Genomic DNA, 20689 nt, shown 5'->3' with positions numbered 1-20689 from the left:
GGCAATAATTTGGCACAAGTCCAGTCATGTTGGGTAACGTGGTACAATTAGCCTTATGCACAAACCAACTTGCTACCCTGCTACAAGTGAAGTGTATAAAACTTCAAAATGCTACAAGAGGCCATTATTTGAACTATTTCAAGGATTTGTTTTTAACACATCAGCTCTGTGCTGAGTTACTGCTCAGGAACCAACACTGACACCAATTCATTTGCGTGATCAGGTATACATGAAAATATCTAGCAGTACTTGGCTACTTGAATCCAAGTTTCTTCAAACTGCTTAAATTATTTCTTGACTAAAATGTGCACAATGTTTGCAGGATAAAATACTTTCAGAGAATGAGAGTTTAGGTACAAAAGTTTGAGAGTAGGGCTCTTTAAGCATTTGTTGAAAATTACAGTTGTTCCTGGTGTTTTCCTGCCTCCAAGCATTAAACCTAAACTAAGAAATCAAGGATCTTCCAGTGACTGCTTCTAAAAGTTTTCTACGGCATGGAAGAAATACCTAAGGGGTAAAACAATGAATCCAGAAGAACCTACGAATTATGGACATCAAAACTAGAATTCTTAGGTCTTTATAAAAATTAAAATGCTAGCTCTTTCGTGATGATGAGTAAATAATATGCTACTTATTTACATGAAATCCTCATTCCATGAAATCCCGTCACGATAAGCCCCAACAAGGTGCTTTTGACAGTGGCAGGAAATTATTCTTCTAAGTCATTACTTTTACTGTAGTGGCAAAAATGTCCTTTAAAAGCTAGTGCACAAAATGTAGAAAAAACAAGATATAACAGTAAGCTGGTTTCAGAATTCATTAATTATAAAGCAATGAGGAGATAAAAATCTCTATGAAATGCTATACGTTTTCTGAAAATATTCTGTAATACGGTTATAAAAGGAAGGAAATTTGGGTGTCTCAAATTAAAGATCTCTGAATACTATGAACTCAAAACTTAAGTAATCCAGAATGCTGGAGCTATAAGGAACTTTGGTGATCATTTAATGCAACTCTTTTATAGATTTAAAAAAATGAGGCTCAGAAATATTTCCAAAACGTCACCCACTTTATGGATATGTCTATTAGAGTAGCATATGGCAGCCAGATGCGACCACAGGTGCAGAGACTGATTAGAATAAAACACACAGTACTTTGGCAGGGAATGATGGAGGGTGTGCTCATCAAAGTCACGTGGCAGAGCGACACAGGAGTTACATAACTCCTCCTTCACAACCCTGTCTTGTACGTAGTTGTCTTCAATGGGATGGGCTCTCCCAAGGAACTCAACTTTCTATGCTCAAAGACATATTCCCATGGCTTCAGTTCTCAATACACCATGTGGGTTCTATTCTAACTAAAAGTATGACTGAGTGATTGTGTAATAAGAGATTAAATGAAAGTACATCAGTACTGTTTATTTTTTCCTCATCTTAAAAAAAAATATTAGAATACTCCTGCTGAAATATTACCTGGCAGCATAGCAGCAGTGAAAGAGGAAGTAATAAATTTTCATGTGATTTTCCTATGTAAATTTAGACTAGGTTAATCAATCTATTTTCAAAATCATGTATTTTGAAATTTTTCAAGCAATTTACTTTAGAAATACAAAATATCTCATATTTTTATTGCTACTGAAAAATTGTTCATTGGCACCAGAGGACTTGGAGGAAAAACATGAAAGCTTCTGATAACATATAATTTCTATTATTAATAGGGTCATAAGATCATTTATATCTTATACTAATCTAAAAATACATCCATTGTCCTCATAGTTAAAATCATTCCCCGAATATTATAGTCAGGACCAATGTTTGAGTAACTGATTTTGATCAACCACCAGAAAACTAAGAATTCATTGATTTCTTGGTGATTTAATCTGAAATGAGACACCCACCCATACATTTTTCCCCTGCCTTCTCTTTCAGGGACACATTATTTCATTTGTGTATCTAATGATAATAATTGGTATAAAGGTGATATTATTTTAAAGCCTACACATGATTTCAATATTTATAGAGTTCACCAAATGTACTCAAGGCATAAGAGCTGGGAAGTGGGTTGTATGGACTCAGTTACTACCTGAAAATGACACTTTGTAAGTCAAAGGGGTATTCGATGATCCCTGTGGTGGGGACTCGAACTCTAAGCACATCTTGTTGCGTAGGCAGGTAGGTAGGGTCGGCAACGCGGTCCAAGTCATTAAGATAGCTAGAGGGAAGACACAACGAGAACGTTAGTGACACCATTACACCAAATCTGCCTACAGAAAGGGAGGGGCAAAAGTGAATCACAAGAGAGAAGTAAAGAAAAGAAACAAAAATTTCAGAAAGTGGTAGAGAAGTTTGGGAAGTTAAGATAAAGTCAACCTTCCGTTAGAGCAAAGTTATCCATCTATGGATTACCTGGTTTACTGTATTTCTCATTTCTTCTCTTACTATCAACTATTTCACATACAAAAAGTAAAGGGGGAAAAGAAAAGAAATTAAATGAAGCCTCCTACTCTCTACTTGTTTAACAGGTCTGGTGGGTAAAGCAGAAGTTTAAAGCAAATAGTTTTTGAATTATTTATACAAATTTTATTTGTATAAATAAAGAGTTACACATAAGGTCAGGATGCTTTTTTTTTTTTTTTTGGCCTTTTTGCAGAACATCAGAGCCTTTTCCTGGAATGTATTTCCTTATTCCCCTAAGAGAGGACAGCAGGATACTGTGTCCTAAATTCTGTCCAAAGCCTAAGTCATTCATGATTAATGTGAAGCCATGAGATTTCTAGTTACAGAGGTAACGATGTCTAAATCAGATAGTCTTAATGTTTAGTCACCACACCTAAACGTTAAATTTATCTGCTTACATGGTACTTTTCCATTCCTTTAAAAAAAAAACAAAACACTTTTTATTTTGAAATAACTTTCCACTCCAAAGAAGTTGCAAAAACATTACAGAGATTTCCCCTGTACCCCTCACCCAGCTTCCCCCAATGATAACATCTTACATAACCACAGTACATTATCAAAACCAGGAAACCCACACTGATCCAATACCATTAACTTAACTATAGACCCTGTTTAGATTTCTCCAGTTTTTACATATATACACACACATTTTTGAGTGTATAGTTCTATGAAATTTTATCACCTGTAGAGATTCGTGCAATCACCACCACAATCAGAATACAGAACTGTTCTGTCACCACAAAGAAACTGCCTCGTGCTACCCATCCCAACTCTAACCCCTAGCAACCTCACACATGTTCTCCATCAGTATAATTTTGTCATTTCAAAAATGTTATAGTCCATTCACTTTTCATCCTCTCAAATTGCAAAAAGTAATTTGCAACTTTAAAAATTGTCATCAATTATATAAATTGATGACAAACAGGTGAAAACGACTGTTTTGCGTAGCACCCTCATGATATCAAAGAGTAACTATGTTCCCCTTGGCCCTGGAGAGGATGGAGCACAGATATGGTTTCAAGACATACAACTACAAAGTGTATACACAAAGTAACTAACGTGTGAAGAAAATTTAAAGAAAAGGTGGAACCAATGATAGAATTGGAAGGGGTTAGATCCTCAACACCTGTATGCCCACAAACAAGAGACAGTGAGTTCTGAGACACGTAACAGGGAATGTCTGGTGTGGAGCATGTTATACCTCAGCAAGAGCACCAACACTCCGTTGACACGATCTACCTAGAATAAGGACGTTGTCTCACCCATCGTTATTCCTGCCTTAGTACCTAAAAGAGAGCCTGGCAAATAGTACTTAATAATTATTATTGGATGGATAGATGAATTTATTATGTTGAGATTCAGTTTTAGCATTATTTAAATACCACTCTTAATAGTGGTGTTTCCACATTAATGATATTATTAAATTTGAAACTGAGTGTTGAAAAGAAATATTACATAAAGTCTCTACGATTCATGGGATCATAAAATAGTAGAGCTAAGTCTGACTTTAACAAAGAAATAAAATTACTGCCTTCTTTGGAGGTGTATCAATCCTTTAAGACAAAAAAGTAGCAGCCTGGAAATTCCTATTGCAAAGCAATTAATTAGTATTCTAGTGGCTTTATCCCAAACACATCAGTGATTCTCTAGATGGCAATTAGCTCTCTACCGACTGATAAGAACCAGCCTGATATCTTTAATTATTATAAAACTGGCTGGAGGACAAAAAGGGGGAGAGGTTGGCAGAATATGGGCGTGAGAGGCAACAAGGAAATGTAAAAATGGACTGGACCCAAAATTTTAGTTAATATCTAGGCATGGTCTTGGAGTTGTCGGATGAGGTTAACAAGCCCATGTTCTGGGAGCTGGTCTGTATCTCACTCTACAGATAAACCAACTCATCATGCCATAAATGCACAATCAACTGGCTACTCTGCACAGATGGAGTTTTCCAATTTACCAGCTCCTTGATTTGAAAAACTTGAAATGAATGTACATTTTGAAACCCACAAGATCACCATTTATTTAACAATACTATATGCAAAAATTTAATTTAGAGCAATCAGAGAACTTCCAATTTACATTGGCAAGCTTGCTCGGAAATACCCTGCACAATAAACCATTTCTACTTACTTATCCCAATACACAGAGGTCAGAACAGAAGGTGGCTAATTCTTGTACACAAGGTGCTATCATGTTCCTGTGGGGCAGATAAATGGTGACTTTCTGTTTCTCGAAGATGAACTGAATAGATTATTCGTTGCCACTCCATTTTCAAACATGGATGTGCATTTGCACAGGAGAATTTAAAGAACCAGCAAATGAAGTGGGGAATTACCTGTCATACTGCACAGTAAGAACCTTGCAAGTCTCTCTCCAATTTAGAATGAACTGAGCTCCCTGAAAAACATGCTCGGGTGAGATAGAATCAGGGTACACACCTGCGATTGAAAAGCCACTTACATGGGATTAGAGGCTGCCTAAAAATATTGTCAGTGGTGTCTCTCCGTGAACCTGGGGCACTACTGAGATACTACCTGAATATCTGAAACATTCGTACTTGCAAGAATATTTATTCCTCTTCATCTTTCTCTTGCTCCTTTTCAGTGTCAGTGTAGTTCATAGAGAGTAACAACGGCATGTTGTTAACGGCGTGTTGTAACAACAACAAGCTTATACCGAGCGCTTGCTGCTCGCCAGGCTCAGTTCTGTCTGTTCATTGCCCAGGTATCAACATATTTCATGGCAAGGAAATGGCCACTAAAGATGTTTCATACATTTGCGATTCACTTGAAAATGAGCTACAGTTCTTGCTTGACATTCTTTTTGCTTTGCCTCAGTTGGATGGTAGGGAGAAAGGCTCACTTTACTTGGAGGAAAAAAGTTAAATTAATCAAGTTTAACGAAGAAAAAACTGAAAGGAACTGTATCAAAGTCTGCTAGTTGCAACATACATTATCTAAAACCAAAACCAAACCAAACACATCCCAAAACAAGGTAATAAAAACAACACAAAACAACACAGTCCCCCAAACAAACAAAAGACATAGAAACTATTTTCTCCTAGAGGAAGGTCTGGGTGGCTCAGAAGCTACACCAGGATTGAAGATACGTTGCAGACAACTTGTGAAGCAGAAAAAACGTGCAGGCAACCAAGACCAGCATTTTTCACTGCCGAGGAGAGGCCAGTGTGGAGAGCTTTTGCCTGTGTAAGCCCCAACCCCATGTGCCCCCCTCACTCTGGGTTTATAGCTTTACGGGACTTGAATGGACTCATAGCATTTTCTGCATTTCACATTTTAGGGAGAAAAGCCACTCTATTCCCTTAGAATGGAGTTCTAGTACGGTAAGACTAGTGCATCCTCATTTGTTGATTCTTGTCACATTCTGAGAAAAGTAATGGAATAACCTCTTAACTGAACTGTCCTTTCCATTGAAGCATCTCATATTCTGAGGAAAAACTTTGGTGGAATATGGGGGGGATGGGTTCACGCTGGATTATTCCATTCATTGAAACTTTCACAAAGAAACACCAAGGTCTGAACAAATTTATATTGCAGAGTAAATTCAGAGAGTTATAATTATAGCTATAATCTGTTTTGTAGGAATGATTTTGAGTGGCTGCTGAGGTCATTCTTGGGGTGTTGCTATGGTGACAGGCACAAGGTACATTTCCAAGGCAATGTATGTGCAACAAGTGGCTGGCAGTAACTCTCTCCTGATGTCAGGGAGAGAAAGAACTGTCTAGGAGACAAGACATGTTTAAGACTGTGCTAGAAAATTTGAGGTTTAGCAGATTAAACTCACCTTACTCCAATCCATTCATGAGGATTTAACGACTTGCCATTGCTTTGAGACATTTAATAACTGATAACTTCATAAATGATTAAAAAAAAAACCTCAACATTTTTCCACGTTTGCCCAGTTAGGGCTCTCACACTCTGTGGGGTCCGAGAGCATCACTAGCTATGTCCATAGCTGGTCATCAACACTTAGCCAAGGGCCTAGAACACAGCAGGTGCTCAACATGTGACTCAAATGAAATAAACAACAACAACAAACATACACATAGTCACAGAGAATAGATTGGTGGTTACCAGAGGTGAAAGGGGGAGGTGGGGGGGGGCGAAACTGGTAAAAGGGCACATGTGTACGGTGATAGATGGCAATTAGACTTCAGGTGGTGAACACGATGTAGTCCACCTAGGAACTGAAATATAATGATGTACACCTGAAATTTATATAATGTTATAAACCAATGTTACCTCAATAAAAAAATAAAATGAAAAGTCAAGGATAAAAAACTCTTTTATGGAAAATGCTATAGTGGTTAGCAAGGCAGGTTACACCTTTTAGGAGAAAACAAAGGAGTAAGGGGGTTGTTAGCTACCCATCTTTATGTAACTACCTCTCGGGCTATTATTGGCCTGCATTATGTAAGCACTAAATTCTGAATTAAAATGCCTTTGATGAATGTAAAGACAACGCAGAAAGGAAAGGCAGCATTTGTTTAACTTCATTTAGTAGATGTGCTTCCTGCTCTTCTTTAGGTCCCGGCCACAAAATGACATAATTTGTATATCTGTTTTATGCCCATCAGTATCAAGCTTTCAGGCCTTGGAATTTACTGTAATCCAGGGCAAATGGAGGGAATGGTACCTTATTAATAGACAATTCTGACACAATCTCTTTAATGGAAGAAACAGGTTTCCGATAGTTTTTAGCAAAAAGTGCGGCAACAAAGAGACTTGTGTAGTAAAATTTCAACAGTTCCTTTCCTACCATGAAAAAAATGCAGGGTCATCTGGAATTCAACAATATATTTTAACCATGACATTCTGGTAGGTGCTGAGGATACACAGATTCCTAGGATCTTTGCAAGGAGTTTACCAACTTGTGGGGAAAAAAGGGTTACATGAAGAGGAGAAATGGTGGGGTTAATTAGGGATGGAATGAATGTTTGATATTTTAGACAGAGTCATTTTCTAGGAACATGTTTGAACGGTCTCTAATCCTTGGTGATTATCCATGAAACATCCGTCTGTGGTATGACTGATTTGCATGAGAGATTTAAGGAAATCATGCCCATTAGTTTATAATTTTACACCTTGTGATTGCTAAATTCTTTACACATTTAACTTCAGGATCATCTCTGGCTGCAGAAAAAATAAGAAATTCAGAAATAGATATAATCCATTACTTTAGATTAAAAATATATGAGAGAAGCTTAAACATTACTAAAACATGCTCAAATCAAATTAAATATGGCATTTTCTCTCGTGAATACATTTTTCTTTTTTAAAGATTTTATTTATTTATTTTTTCCCCCCAAAGCCCCAGTAGATAGTTGTATGTCATAGCTGCTTCTAGTTGCTGTATGTGGGATGCGGCCTCAGCATGGCCGGAGAAGCGGTGCGTCGGTGCGCGCCCGGGACCCGAACCCAGGCCGCCAGCAGCGGAGCTCACGCACTTAACCGCTAAGCCACGGGGCCGGCCCGTGAATACGTTTTTAAAAGAGATTCCAATTGTTTTCCAGTCATGACAATGGTTTGTCAATAACAGTTTTGTTACCACACAAAATTGGGGTTCTCCTACCTGATGCACATAAAAAAAGGCAATTATTACAGCATCAGCTTTTGGGAAAAGAATACAGCTTTATTGTGAAATTGATCTGTAACGAGACAGGAGGCAACGCTCTCGAATCTGTCTCCTCCATCCAGGGCTTGGGGCACAATTTATGGGATGAAGGGCAGGGTGGTCTGAAGTGTGGAGATACAGGATTGGAGGTAAGGAGAAGTGAGGTAACTGATGATCTGCGCAAGTGTAGTCAAGCTTCGTGGCTCTTCATAGGACACATGTTCATAAAATGGTGGTGTTAGCATGATTTAAGAGTGGAGTTTTCAGCCCTTTGACATAAAAAACGTCACTTAGCGGACATTTGCGCAGGCTCAGCTGATGGGTTGGTGGTCTCGACTGGCCTGAACTGGACAAGTGGTCTCAGTTCCTGAAAAACCACTCTTAATTACTCCGTTGATAAGATGGGGTCAGTTGAACTGGTCCTGGAGGGCCCAAGGTTACAGTTTTGAGTTTGACCTTCATATTTAATTTATGCTCCAATTTGACATGTAATGAGAACATTTTTTTTAACTCTTTTTAAAATTAAAAAAGAAAAAAAATCCCAACACCTATGACTAGAAGGGTAATTGAAATCTAAACCAAAAATAGTATAGAAATTAGAAATTCAAGTGGCTCTTTTTTTAATGAAGGAAACGAATAAAATTTAGAGATGACTCAGCAAGAAAACTATATCACATTACAGCTGGGGGTTAAAACAATTTGCTGAAAGTTATAGGCATACAACCCTCAGCAATTATATCAAAACAGGGAAAGTACCTGTGGGTGGTTAGTGGAAAAAGAAATCTCTGACATTTAGTTTAAATCCAACCAAACATAGTAAGATAAATGAATAGAGCACCTTGGCGCATGTAATGGAGCATGATATGGGTGTTCGTCCGGGTTCTTCAACTCCTGTGTAAGGGCCTCCTATCGAGAGGCTGTATTTATAACAGATTTGCAGCTCAAGTCAGATATTAAGACGAAATTCTGGCACAGAAAATGACTCTAGGTAGAATTCCACATTTTTAATTATTGAAAAGAAGGTTAAAAAAAGTAGGTCAACTTCATTAAAAAAAATTAAGACCTCATTGTAAGAGGCACAGTCTTGGGGGAGATGAAAGCTAGATCATGCCATGAAATCTTATCTGACACTGTCAAAAGCAGAGGAAGCTAAGGAGAAACCAGAAACACATGGTTGTCGTACAGTAGCTATGTGACCACAAGGATTCAAAGCGAAAAAGTAAAAGAAATTGTCAAACTGAACTTAAAAAAAAAAAAAAGGAGAGAAGGTAACAGTTCTGCAAAACTGCCATCCTGAGGAAAGAGTCAAGTACAGTCAAGTGCAGGTTTGGGCGCCAAGAGCCACCGAAGCCCCTCCCTCATCTGGCAGAGCCTGTTGCTGAAATGAGCCTGGCTGGTAATCAATCTGGTTAGGCTGGTTGGCTGCACAGGATTACTCACTACACAAACACTTCCATCTCCTGAAAAGCTCATTTTGTGGAGGGCAAATCAACTTTCCTCTTTCCTTTTTAACACCTGGCACACCATGATGAGAGTTCAAGGAGCTGTAGCATTTATTACAAGGATTTTGTTCTTAAGAAGCTGTTTTCAAAACAAAATTCCAGGTTTAAAACAAAGATCACCCAGTGGTAGCAGGTAGGTGACAATCTCATGGTTTATGAAAACTATTCAAGGGAAGACTATTCTGTGGGATAAAAGAGAAGTCTAAGAGATCATGCATTTCCATTTTCCTTTTCCAAAGAACTAAACCAACCTGGAAAATCAGATTTTTAAAAGTAAATTAAATATCTCATAAAAAGATCCTATCACTGCATTTGGTAAATAGTTTCAGTATCTTATGAATCTTATATATGGAGAGTTGATTCGAATGTGTAACATAAAGAGACCACCGGTGTCAAATGAGGAATGGGCTGGGCAACTGTGTGTCTGCCAGGCAGACGCCAGGGCCAGGCTTGGGTCACAGAGACAGATTCTCAAGTCTGTTGCTCGAACAAATAAACTGACCTTGTAATTAAAAACAAAACAACAACAAAAGAGACAGAGAGAGAGAGAAACAGAGCGAGAGAGAAGAGAATGGGGGAAGAGGACTTTTTCCATTTGCCTGTTTGGCTTTAATTTATTCATCCTTTATATGATAACTTTCAAAGCTGTTGACTAATTTTGATACAATTTTTATACTTCTAAAACATATCAAGAAACACCAGAAGACTGCTTTTTATCCTAGTGTGCTTGTCTTGAAATGTAATGGCAGTGCTTAATTAATTCAGTTAATTTACACATATGTATTGAAAATCTGTTATATGTTAAATCCTAACACACTGTGTGTGTTGGAGGGAGGGGAGTTGGCATAAGGAGCTGGTACAAAATGCTTAAAATATATATATTCTTTGCCTATAGGGACATCAGGACACCTGGGAAGCAAAGATAGCAAAGATGAATCAATTAAGAAATAATTAAGTGCCAAATTGTGAGCTGGCTAACTCTGAATGCAACAAGAAGGGAGAGATGATTATGAACTGCAGTCACTAGAGAATAGTGTTGAGAAGAAGTGGGGGATGAGTTACACCATGCAGACAGAATGGGATTTGTACAGGCAGAAAAGAAGAGAGAAGAGTGATGGGAAGAAATTAGGAAAGACACAGAATTTATGTATTCTTTTATTACTCACTGATTCATCGAACAACTTTCTCTGTGGGCCTACACTGAGAGTCAGGCACCGTGCATAGCACTGAGTGAGAACCACAAAGAAAAAAACGACATGAAGCCTGTCCTGAAGGAGCTTGTCCTCTGGCAATGGAGATAAACATGCTCCAAATAACCATACTACAATGCAGATATTATGTGGGTCATAAGAGAGGTCCCAGTGACTGTAGCCAAGAGTCAGCCATGAGCACGAGGTCCCTGACTAAAGCAGGTAGGTCTCTCCTGGTCCTGTCACCTGAACTCGGATATTGGTTCTGTAGGATCAGAACTTGCATTTTGACAAGGATGATCAGTTCTGAGGAGCTGGTCATACTAACCTAATTGAACTAACTATAGATCAAAATTCAATTCATTACTTTCAATCAAGAAGCCACAGTGATAATGAAGAAGAACATCAGGGTCAGCCTATCAGAGTCCAAAGACTCCTTGGAGGTGGGGAGTCAAAACAATAGAAACTGAATGACCTTAAGGGTTACATGGAGACAACAAGGTTCCTGGGCTCACCTGTGAGTGGGGGTGGGGCTGTCTTCTAGTCAGGTACATGTTCTCTTAGGCCCCTTACAAAAGCCTGTCGGTCCTACCTTTGCTTCAACTGATTGTTAAATCCTATCACACTCTTCTTAACCGGCACTCTGATGGGGCAAAGCTAAGACACAGGAGACACATATGCTTTCAGAGCCAAATCAACTGAATGAACATTTCTGGTCCTTTATACCATCTTTAGTACTAGACGCTCTTTGCTCAGCATTTAGAGGTACTACCTGGGAACACAATACAGTAGCGCTCTCTGATGCTCACTTCATCTCAAAAGCTTTGTTGTGCAAAGTGACATTCATGGAGCACTGTTGAAGGAAGGCAGGCATTCCATTCTCTCAGAAGCTAAAACTTATCTCTGGGTTAATTCAGAGCATCAGACTCCTAAGCTGGGTTCTATCTAAATGGGGGAAGTGACAGCAGAGTACAGCTGTCTTTCAATATTCAGTCGTCTTCTATAGGAGGGGCTTGCAATTTTTTTTTTTTTTTTTGATAAAAATCGGGTAGTAAATATTTTAGGCTTTGTGGGCCACACAGTCTCTGTTGCAACTGTTCGACTCTGCCGCTGGGCGCAAAACCAGCGACAGACAACACATCAACAAATAAGCATGGCTGTGTTCCAATAAAACTTTATTTATAAAAACAGGCTGAATTTGGCCTGTGGGTTTGCCAATCTCTGTTCTATAGTAACAGTGCCCCTGGTTTCAGCTGGGCACAACATCATCCTGAATAGCCTGTGAAAGGACTGTAAAGAAGAGGCCAAACTACTGAAGGTGTAAACTTTCTGCCAAAATGGAGCAAGCAGCAAACTGACAAGTGAAGCATGTCTCCCACGTCCACTGTGCCCTGTAGGCAGAGTGAATGAACAGGCAAACTGGTGCCAACCTGAGCCCTTTCCTTACTGCATCTCTGTAATGAAGATCTGAGGGGGGTTAAACATATCTAAGCTTTATCTTACCATCTCTAACAGCTCCAAGCATTCTGAAAAAGAAATAATAAAGACTGCATCTTAGAATCATGCGAGTTCACTGCGGAAGACAAGTGCTGGGCTTTTTATATGTTTTGTTTGTTTTATTTTTGCAAAAGGTTATTAGGAGATCTGGCTCATTCGATAACAAAACAAAACAAAAATAGAAGTAAATATGTCACTCAAGTGAAAAAAATGACACCCCATGTTATTACTGTCACTTTAAAAAAGAGCAAACATATTCAAGATCAATGCTCTCTTCTGAGCTCAAGACAGCATTTTTGGTAATTTAACCATGTAGAGAATAATTTCTCCGTTCATTACATTTTCAGGCAAATTTGTGGGTACCAGGTTTTCACTTGACTGCATAGGATAATGGTTTCTCAGATAAAGGCAGTCTACTATAATATAATCAGAGGACTTCAAAATCTAGAACAGAATTTAGAGATTACAGATCACACATCGCGTCTGAGGCAAGTGAGGCTTCCTTAGTCAAAGCCACAGGGTGGTGAGCGGCAGAGGGAATTCCATAGAAGGCTGGACCTTGACCCAACGTTCTCACCATACAAAGGTCTGCCTCCAAAAGCCTGAAGGAGGCTTATACTTCTTTTTTATCATCAGATAAAGAGCAAAGTCAAGATGACTGTGAGAGTTAGAGGCAATACATCCTGGATTTCAAGTATTTTTGGTTCATCTGTCAGGAACTTTATTAGCAAGGTACCTCTTCAAAAAGGATTTGGCCCTAAATCAGGTGGATGTGTTAACTTACCTCTGAAATTCCTTTTGCATTTTAAATTCAACATTAAAATTCCTTGTGCATTTTTAAATAAAATTAAAAAGTTAAGCATGAAGTTAAACTCCAACATTGATTTATGCCCAAAAGCTAATTTATTTATGTACTTTGGATTTATGGGCTCTAGAGCATGTGGAAATTTCAAGACGGCATCTAATCTACTCAACTCCTTAGAGAGGACTTCAGTCAAGTGAGCTTAGGGATTATTTGGTCTCTTAAGGTGAACACAGATAAAGCAGTCTTTTGCCAAAAGCTCGCAGTGTGAGGACTTTTCTCACTATATGCCAGTGTGACTGAGATCTGCGTTCTCTGGCTAATGTCAGGGAGCTTTTGGTACTGTAGGCAGTGAACTCATCTGACCTGATGTCCTGGTATATTAAAACAGGTGGTGAACTCCAGAAAAAAAAAAAAGTAAACCTACAGCCATCTGTTTATTGTGTTCTTTATCTAAAGATTTCAGAACCCCCAGGCTTTTTTATCAATAACAAAAAAGTTAATAAAGGAATCTACAGGGCCGGCCCCGTGGCTTAGCGGTTAAGTGCGCACGCTCTGCTACTGGCGGCCAGGGTTTGGATCCCGGGCGCACACCGATGCACTGCTTCTTCGGCCATGCTGAGGCCGCGTCCCACGTACAGCAGCTAGAAGGATGTGCAACTATGACATACAACCATCTACTGGGGCTTTGGGGGCAAAAAAGGGAGGAGGATTGGCAATAGCTGTTAGCTCAGAGCCGGTCTTCCTCAGCAAAAAGAGGAGGATTAGCATAGATGTTAGCTCAGGACTGATCTTCCTCTCTCTCTCTCTCTCTCACACACACACACACACACACACACACACACACAAAAGGAATCTACAAAACTCTCCAGCATCTTAGAATGCTTTTTATCTTTTTATTAAATAGAACTGGAATACACCAAATTAAAGCCAATTGCAAACTTATCCCAAACTGACTATCCATCATCTGCAATTTCCCATCTCCTTGTTTCTACCAGTGCTGCCTGTCCTTGGAGCCATCTGATTGCTTATTATCATCAGCAAGTTGGCTAATCAAAGTAGAAAAAGGGAAGCTCAAATCATTTTATTGTCTTTTTTATTGGCTCCAGTTTGACTCCAGTACAAGTTATTGGGTGGAGTGCGGGCAGAGGGGTTCAGACTGTAGGCTAAAATAAATAACACTTCTGAATTATCTATGACTTACAACATCTTCCATATTGTATGAATAACTGATTCATTGTGAAACATGACTAAGTTTTCTGGATGATGATCAAAACCCTGCTGGGTTTGTTTTCTAGTAAATTCTACATAACTTTCCCTCTTGACTTTGTACATATGGAACTACCTATAAGCAATATTGATAAAGATTAATAAATAATTTGTATCTTTCATGGTAAGTGATTTATCTAACCATAGATATTTAACTATCACCTATTTATCTATCTCACAATTGTCAATTCTCTCTCTCTCTCATCCATCCATCTATCCATCCTCCATGAGGTTATATTTCACAATGGTTAAAAACTTAGGCTCCGCAGGCAGCAAATCTGATTTCAACTCCTACTCCTATCACTTACTAATTATGTGACCTTGAACAAGTTAGTCAACCTCTCTGAGACCTGGTTTCCTCCTCTATTTGATGGGGATAATAAGAAATATCTACCACTTTGGGTGGCTTTGAGGATTAAATGAAGTAATGCATGTTAACGATTAAGCACAGAATCTAACATATAGTAAGTGTTCAGTAAATAGCAGCTATTATTGTTTTTGAAAATAGAGTTTTCCAGATCCCAGACCTTGAAAAACAGCAGGAAAAAAGACTTAATGCCTTCAGCTCTGAAACTTCATAGTTCATCAATAATGGCCAAAGAGAGCGCCTCCATCATGGTCATTGAAATAGTGGAAACTACCCATCTACTATTTCATGGAACAATCATTTGTGAAGGTCAAACATCAACAGTCACCATTATGCACTGAGAGAAGAGGAGAGAGATACTTTAATAAACATGATAAGAGTTACAAAGGAGATTAGGTACAAAGTGTTAAGACAGATGACATAGTGACTCACTATCTTTGGTGTTGGGCAAGACTTTCTTTCAGAGGGTGTGACTCCTGAATTGGGTCTTAAAGGATGAATAGGAGCTCACCAGATAGAAAAGAAGAAGAGAGGCATGCTTGGCCTCTGCTCTCAGTATTCCTGGCAAGTGGCCTGCACTGACAGCAGGATCTTGGAGGGAACAGCTGTTATGCTGCAAACTTGAAGCAGATGTGCGTGGCAGGCCCCAGTTCTCATACTGCTAGAGATTAGATATCTACATGTTCCCAAAATCTGAACTGAAGAACCATAACTAGAGACAGTCAGTACTCAGAGAAGCTGGTCCTATATTCAGAAAGATTTCTGAAAGGTGATGATATTGTATAAGAAATTAGGTCCAGAATATCAATGAAGTATTTTTTATTTTAATTATAAAGATAGAAAGAACAACATAGAAACCTCATATGAAGTAAAGGAGGCAAGAAAAAATACTAAAGATACATCAGGGGAACACACACAAAAAAAACCAAAAAGGAAAAGAGCTAACAACTATCTCGAATACAGAGAAAGGAAATATTTTGAGTTATTCTGTGAAAATGAATTCAGTATTAGGAATTAGTGATGCTGAAGATATAGGACCTACAGCCTCATCAGTGTTTCTCCTGCAGTTCACAGAGCATCCGCTGGGACCACACTGGAGAAACGCGTGGAACACAGCAGCAGCACACAGGTGAATCCAAAAAGCCACCAGTCTCATCTTGATGCCAGAAAGGTTCTCCTGGCTAAGAAAAAGTGCCCAGGCCTAAGATGGGGAAGAATAAGGTGACTGTAACACTCAGGCCCCCTGACACAGCGGGATTAAAGGCAGGCCAGCTGGGCTGCTCAGGCACTGATATATAAAGAGTTCTGAAACATCCCAGGAAGAGATCAGAAACATGGGCCAGCTAACTCAGGTTTCCACATACAACTCCTTATATAACTAGCAGGAATAAATTGGTTCTACTCCCCTTGAAATAAACAGAGTCTTCCAGAGAAAATGAAGGAGAAAAAAAAAAAAAGAAATATCTACCACTTTGGGTGGCTTTGAGGATTAAATGAAGTAATGCATGTTAACGACTAAGCACAGAATCTAACATATAGTAAGTGCTCAATAAACAGGAGCTAAAAACCAAAACCAAAACGCCTTCCTAGGCTTCATTTAGCTAAGATGACCAAATGTCCTGGCTTAACCAGGAGATTCCCAGTCCCTGCCTGCTAGTTCAGCATAATTATTAATAGCAATCCCTTCCTTCTCAAAATGTCCTGGTTTGGATGATAAATTATACAGTCACCATCTATTTAGTCTATGTAACAAATTACTGTTAACGAAAAGGTTCAAACATACACCTTTCAATAGGAAATGTATTTCAGGAGAATCCAATAGCACTAGTTGAGGAGAAAACCTACTTCACAGAAGAATGCCAATGTAGACCAACTGATACAAGTAGAAAATCATTCTGTTACAAATCCTGATGGAATTATTAAATCAAATAAGAATCATCAATTAGAATTAAAGCCATCAGGTGAGGAGTTGTTGGGAACCAGAGATCACTCAGTGACAAAGTAACACCACACAGATTGCTTTCGGTGGCAGGAGGAAAAAAATACAACTTTATAATGGAGGGTGCTAGCGCCCTAATACTGTGGTGAACCTTAACTTCACCAATAATGGGTAAACCAGGGCACAACATCACTTAAAATGCAACCTACTCTACTCAGGTTTAACTTGAATCCAATCAAGTCTTCAAATGTAACCTCCAGTTTATAGCAGATCCCAGAGACAGAGGAGCATGTTAAATCACACCATGGGGCGGCAATCAGACCAATCGCTCCACCACGCCAGTGAGATGCAAACGGGACCCTAACAGATTAAAAGAGCCTTAAGGGGAAAAACAACCAAATAAAATGTGTAGTCCTAAAATTGCCCAGTTCTAAAGGACATTTTGGAAGATTTTGGGAAATCTGAATATGAACTGGGTATAGAGTGATTAAAAGGACTGATGATTAATTTTAGGTGTCATATGGTATTATTTACTATACAGGAAAATATCCTGCTTTTTTAAAGAGATGTATACTGAAATGTGGGTATAAGGATGAGCTATAATTTACTTTATTACTTCTGCATAAAAATACGGATAAAAAGAATTTGGTGTATGTGCATATACATACACCCACATATATATAATTTAGAAAACCAATTTCTCCCCATGCCCATTAAGGGAAAGTAGAATTGTTTAAAGAATCATCATTTGAAAGGGTTTAGGTCTGCCTGTCCCAGGTGCCCCCACATCTTTGTCTGGCTCTAGCATAAGGGATGTGCCCAAAGAGCAGGCGTGTTTCTATGGTAGACGCAGCCTGTACGACAGAATTCTACAGTGGCTTTCCCAGAATCACAGCACTACCAGGAGTCTGGAGAAACTCTCTTTGATAGCTCTTTGCCCCTCAGCAAGGAGCTGTGGCAGCATCCAATTCTCACACTAACACATGAGTACCTGTCTAGGAATCACCGATCTAAAACTGAAGGCCACGGCTTCACCAGCCATGTGGGGGAGCTTTGTCTCAAGAACACAACCACAGTAGCTGATACGGGTGTCCTCAGGGCAAAAAGGAATTTCTCAGAGGGTCCATCCCAGGAGCAGGAGGCAAACTATATCCTAAGGGGGAGCCCTAACCCTAGGAAGTGCATAATTTAATTAGACATTGATGCTCTGATGCCCCAATAGCAAGACCTCTGCGTAGGGAGAATAGTTACAGGTGACAGGTAAAGAACAGAACAGGGGAGGAGAGGGAGAGACAGGACTTACGATAAAAGTAAAAGATAGGGGTTAGAAATGATAAGGGGTGGAGAGTTTACTAGTAAATATAACTCTGTAACGGAGAATTTATTCATTAGTAAGGGCCAGGAGAGGCATCACAGTAGCAAAGAGAGAAGTAGAGAGGAGTTACAGGAGAACCAGAGAGAATCAAAGATGAGGGTGGAGGGGTAAACTGGCAGATAGGAGAAGACATAACAAGCAGGAACAGGGAACAGCAACATGGGGAGACTGATGAAATTGGAAATGGCAAAGGAAACAGAAGGACAGAGGGGGCAGGAAGTAAAAGAAAGACAGCTGGTCAAAGGTTGAGGGGGTAGAATTTGGAACAGACAAGAGCCGAATGCATCTTTTTCATCTCTGTACTCACAGAAACTTATATAGTAGGAGTTTAGGAGGCAGGAAAAGATGGACGGAGGGAGGCAAGAGAGAGTGAGGGAGAAAGGGAGGAGGGGCGGAGGAAGACAGGCAGACAGAAGAGAAAGACTGGGAATAGGAAGTGTGAGTGAAGGTGTGGAAGAAAGACAGAAAATAAGGAATGAGTAGAGTACACATTTCAGAGGCACAGAAGGGGGTTAATATTAGCTAAAATATGATAGACACAGTGCTCATGAGCATTCTACATCACATTCTACATCACATTCCAGAATCATGTAATTCAAATTTACCTTAAGAATACAAGAACTGTTTTGACCAGGCAACATTTCTGTGGCTGACCCGAATCATAACTTATCTTATACAAATGCCCGGAGCTAGGGTAAAAGCATGATCAACTTTATTGAAAAAACAGAGCTGAATAGCTCTTGGATCTTCTATGCACCAATGAGTGATGCCAATCAGCCTATGGGGCTCCTTATTGTCCCCATGGGCCTGCTCTCATCCAGCAGATTATTTCATCATATGCACTAGCCTGAGGCTGCTGAATATTTTCCATCCATTCTTCTGTCTGTGCAGAACCAACACAAGAGGCGAATGCTGGGTTAACATAATTAATGTAGACAGAAATCTGGCTAAATACTAAAAAAAAATCCATTTTTCAGGCGCCTGATTATCTAGATTGATGACTACATTGATTACATTAATCCGATGATTGCCAAATCTTTACTTTCTTTCTGTTAGGCGAGATTTAATCTAGAGAGCTAACAAATCTGTCTAGGATGCAAATCTCTCCTGGGACACAGGATTTTGATTGACAGCCCACAAAATAATTTTGGAATGCATGCAAAATTAGACTCACATGCAATTTTCATGCAAAGGCAAACCTATCCATCAACACAATAGTGGCTCCCAGAAAGCAGTCAAGATTCTGTGTCTGGAAACTAGAAACTAGGAAGTCTGATGTTTTAGAAGCCATAATCAAGCATATTTGTTTGCAGTTCTTAGTGTGTGTAGGTGTTTCCTAGCACACGAGTAAGATCAGAAATTTATATTAAAAATTATTATTACAAGATTTCAAATCACAATGGAGTATGTGTTTGAGAATCACTGGTTTACAATTTGGGGGAAGAGACGGGTTGTTGAAATCAAATTCCTAGAGTCTTCAGTTTGTTTTTCAAACAGAAAATAGTAAAAGAAATACTCTCCCTGACTCACAATGCCAGTCTATAGTCTAAATTTATGAAGTTGGCACATGTTTAATATCTATACTTCCTAACTTTGTGGTTTGAATTAGACACTATGTACAAAGCACAGGACGCAGAAGTTATCCCTGCTGAGCATCTGCACATGAAAGTGAAGAGAAAGGTCTAAAGGGCCTCCGGATGAATACTCACTATTTGGTAGAGTCAGATAACTGATATTCTCGTCGTCTATCATAGCATTCCTGGATTCCAGGATCATTCCATAAACTCTTTATTGCATCTACGTATGGATTCTCAAAAGCAGACACCTTCTCCACATCAACTTCTCGAACTAATTGTGCATGAGCCTGTTAAAAAAAAACACAAAAAAACAGCAGTTTTAAACTTCTTTCCATCACTGAAAATTGCTTTTGGTTTGCACATCACATTGTGCAAACTGAGGTCTTTCTTTCTAGTCTGGCTTCCAAACTCGTTTATAATAAAGTAATGCAAACATTTTTGTTATTCTTAGAGAGAATTCAGTCCCCAATTTTTCCCTCTAGAGTAAACCTGGAGGCTACCTAAAGCTGATTAGAGGAAAGCCAAGTGTTCAGCTCCCATCAGAACAATGAGGACGTCATGCTACACATATGACTGCTTTTAGGTGACTATCGTAATCCTAAAACAGTTAATATTATTAATGGGAAAAAAGACAGGAATAATTATCCCCTCTCTGTTTATAGTTTATTAAAATCAAATACATAATATACCCAGCCTATGAGTGTTACATCTTACCAGAAACCCAATCAGACTCCTCAACTAATCAGAATTAGTTTCTATAGTGCATCTTTAGGATAGGGTGTAAAAACACTACAAGAACAGTTAATATTAACGATTTAATTTAAACAACAGTAACCATTCTCTCTTTATTCCCACACACTCCAACTTCCAAAATATTTACGTCATATCTGCCTTATCTATATTATCAGATTGAGAACTCTATTCAATTTTTTAACAAGAAAAAAGGACTTCATTATTTTCAATATACAACATTTAGCAGGAAAGAGGTAAGGAGATTTAAAAAATGTTTTCAATAAGATTGAAATAAAAATGTTGTATGGTCAATCCTCAGACTGACCACAATACACCACTGCCTAAC

The 20689-nt window shown here is 38.9% G+C and overlaps 1 protein-coding gene across 1 annotated transcript in view; it reads right to left on the bottom strand.

Moving 5' to 3' along the window:
* Positions 1-20689, bottom strand: part of GNAQ (G protein subunit alpha q) — a 285088-nt gene that overhangs the window by 68988 nt on the left and 195411 nt on the right. Inside the window, exons 3-4 of the mRNA XM_058565599.1 lie at positions 19744-19898; positions 2083-2211 (exon numbers count right to left, since the gene is read on the bottom strand). Of these exons, the coding sequence (XP_058421582.1) occupies positions 2083-2211; positions 19744-19898 (284 nt within the window). The remainder of the gene's footprint in view (positions 1-2082; positions 2212-19743; positions 19899-20689) is intronic.

The sequence above is a fragment of the Diceros bicornis genome, chromosome 22 (assembly GCF_020826845.1).
Source record: "Diceros bicornis minor isolate mBicDic1 chromosome 22, mDicBic1.mat.cur, whole genome shotgun sequence".
Lineage (NCBI taxonomy): Eukaryota > Metazoa > Chordata > Mammalia > Perissodactyla > Rhinocerotidae > Diceros > Diceros bicornis.
The sequence above is the reverse complement of the archived record's forward strand: the minus strand, read 5'-3'. Positions and strand labels throughout refer to the sequence as shown.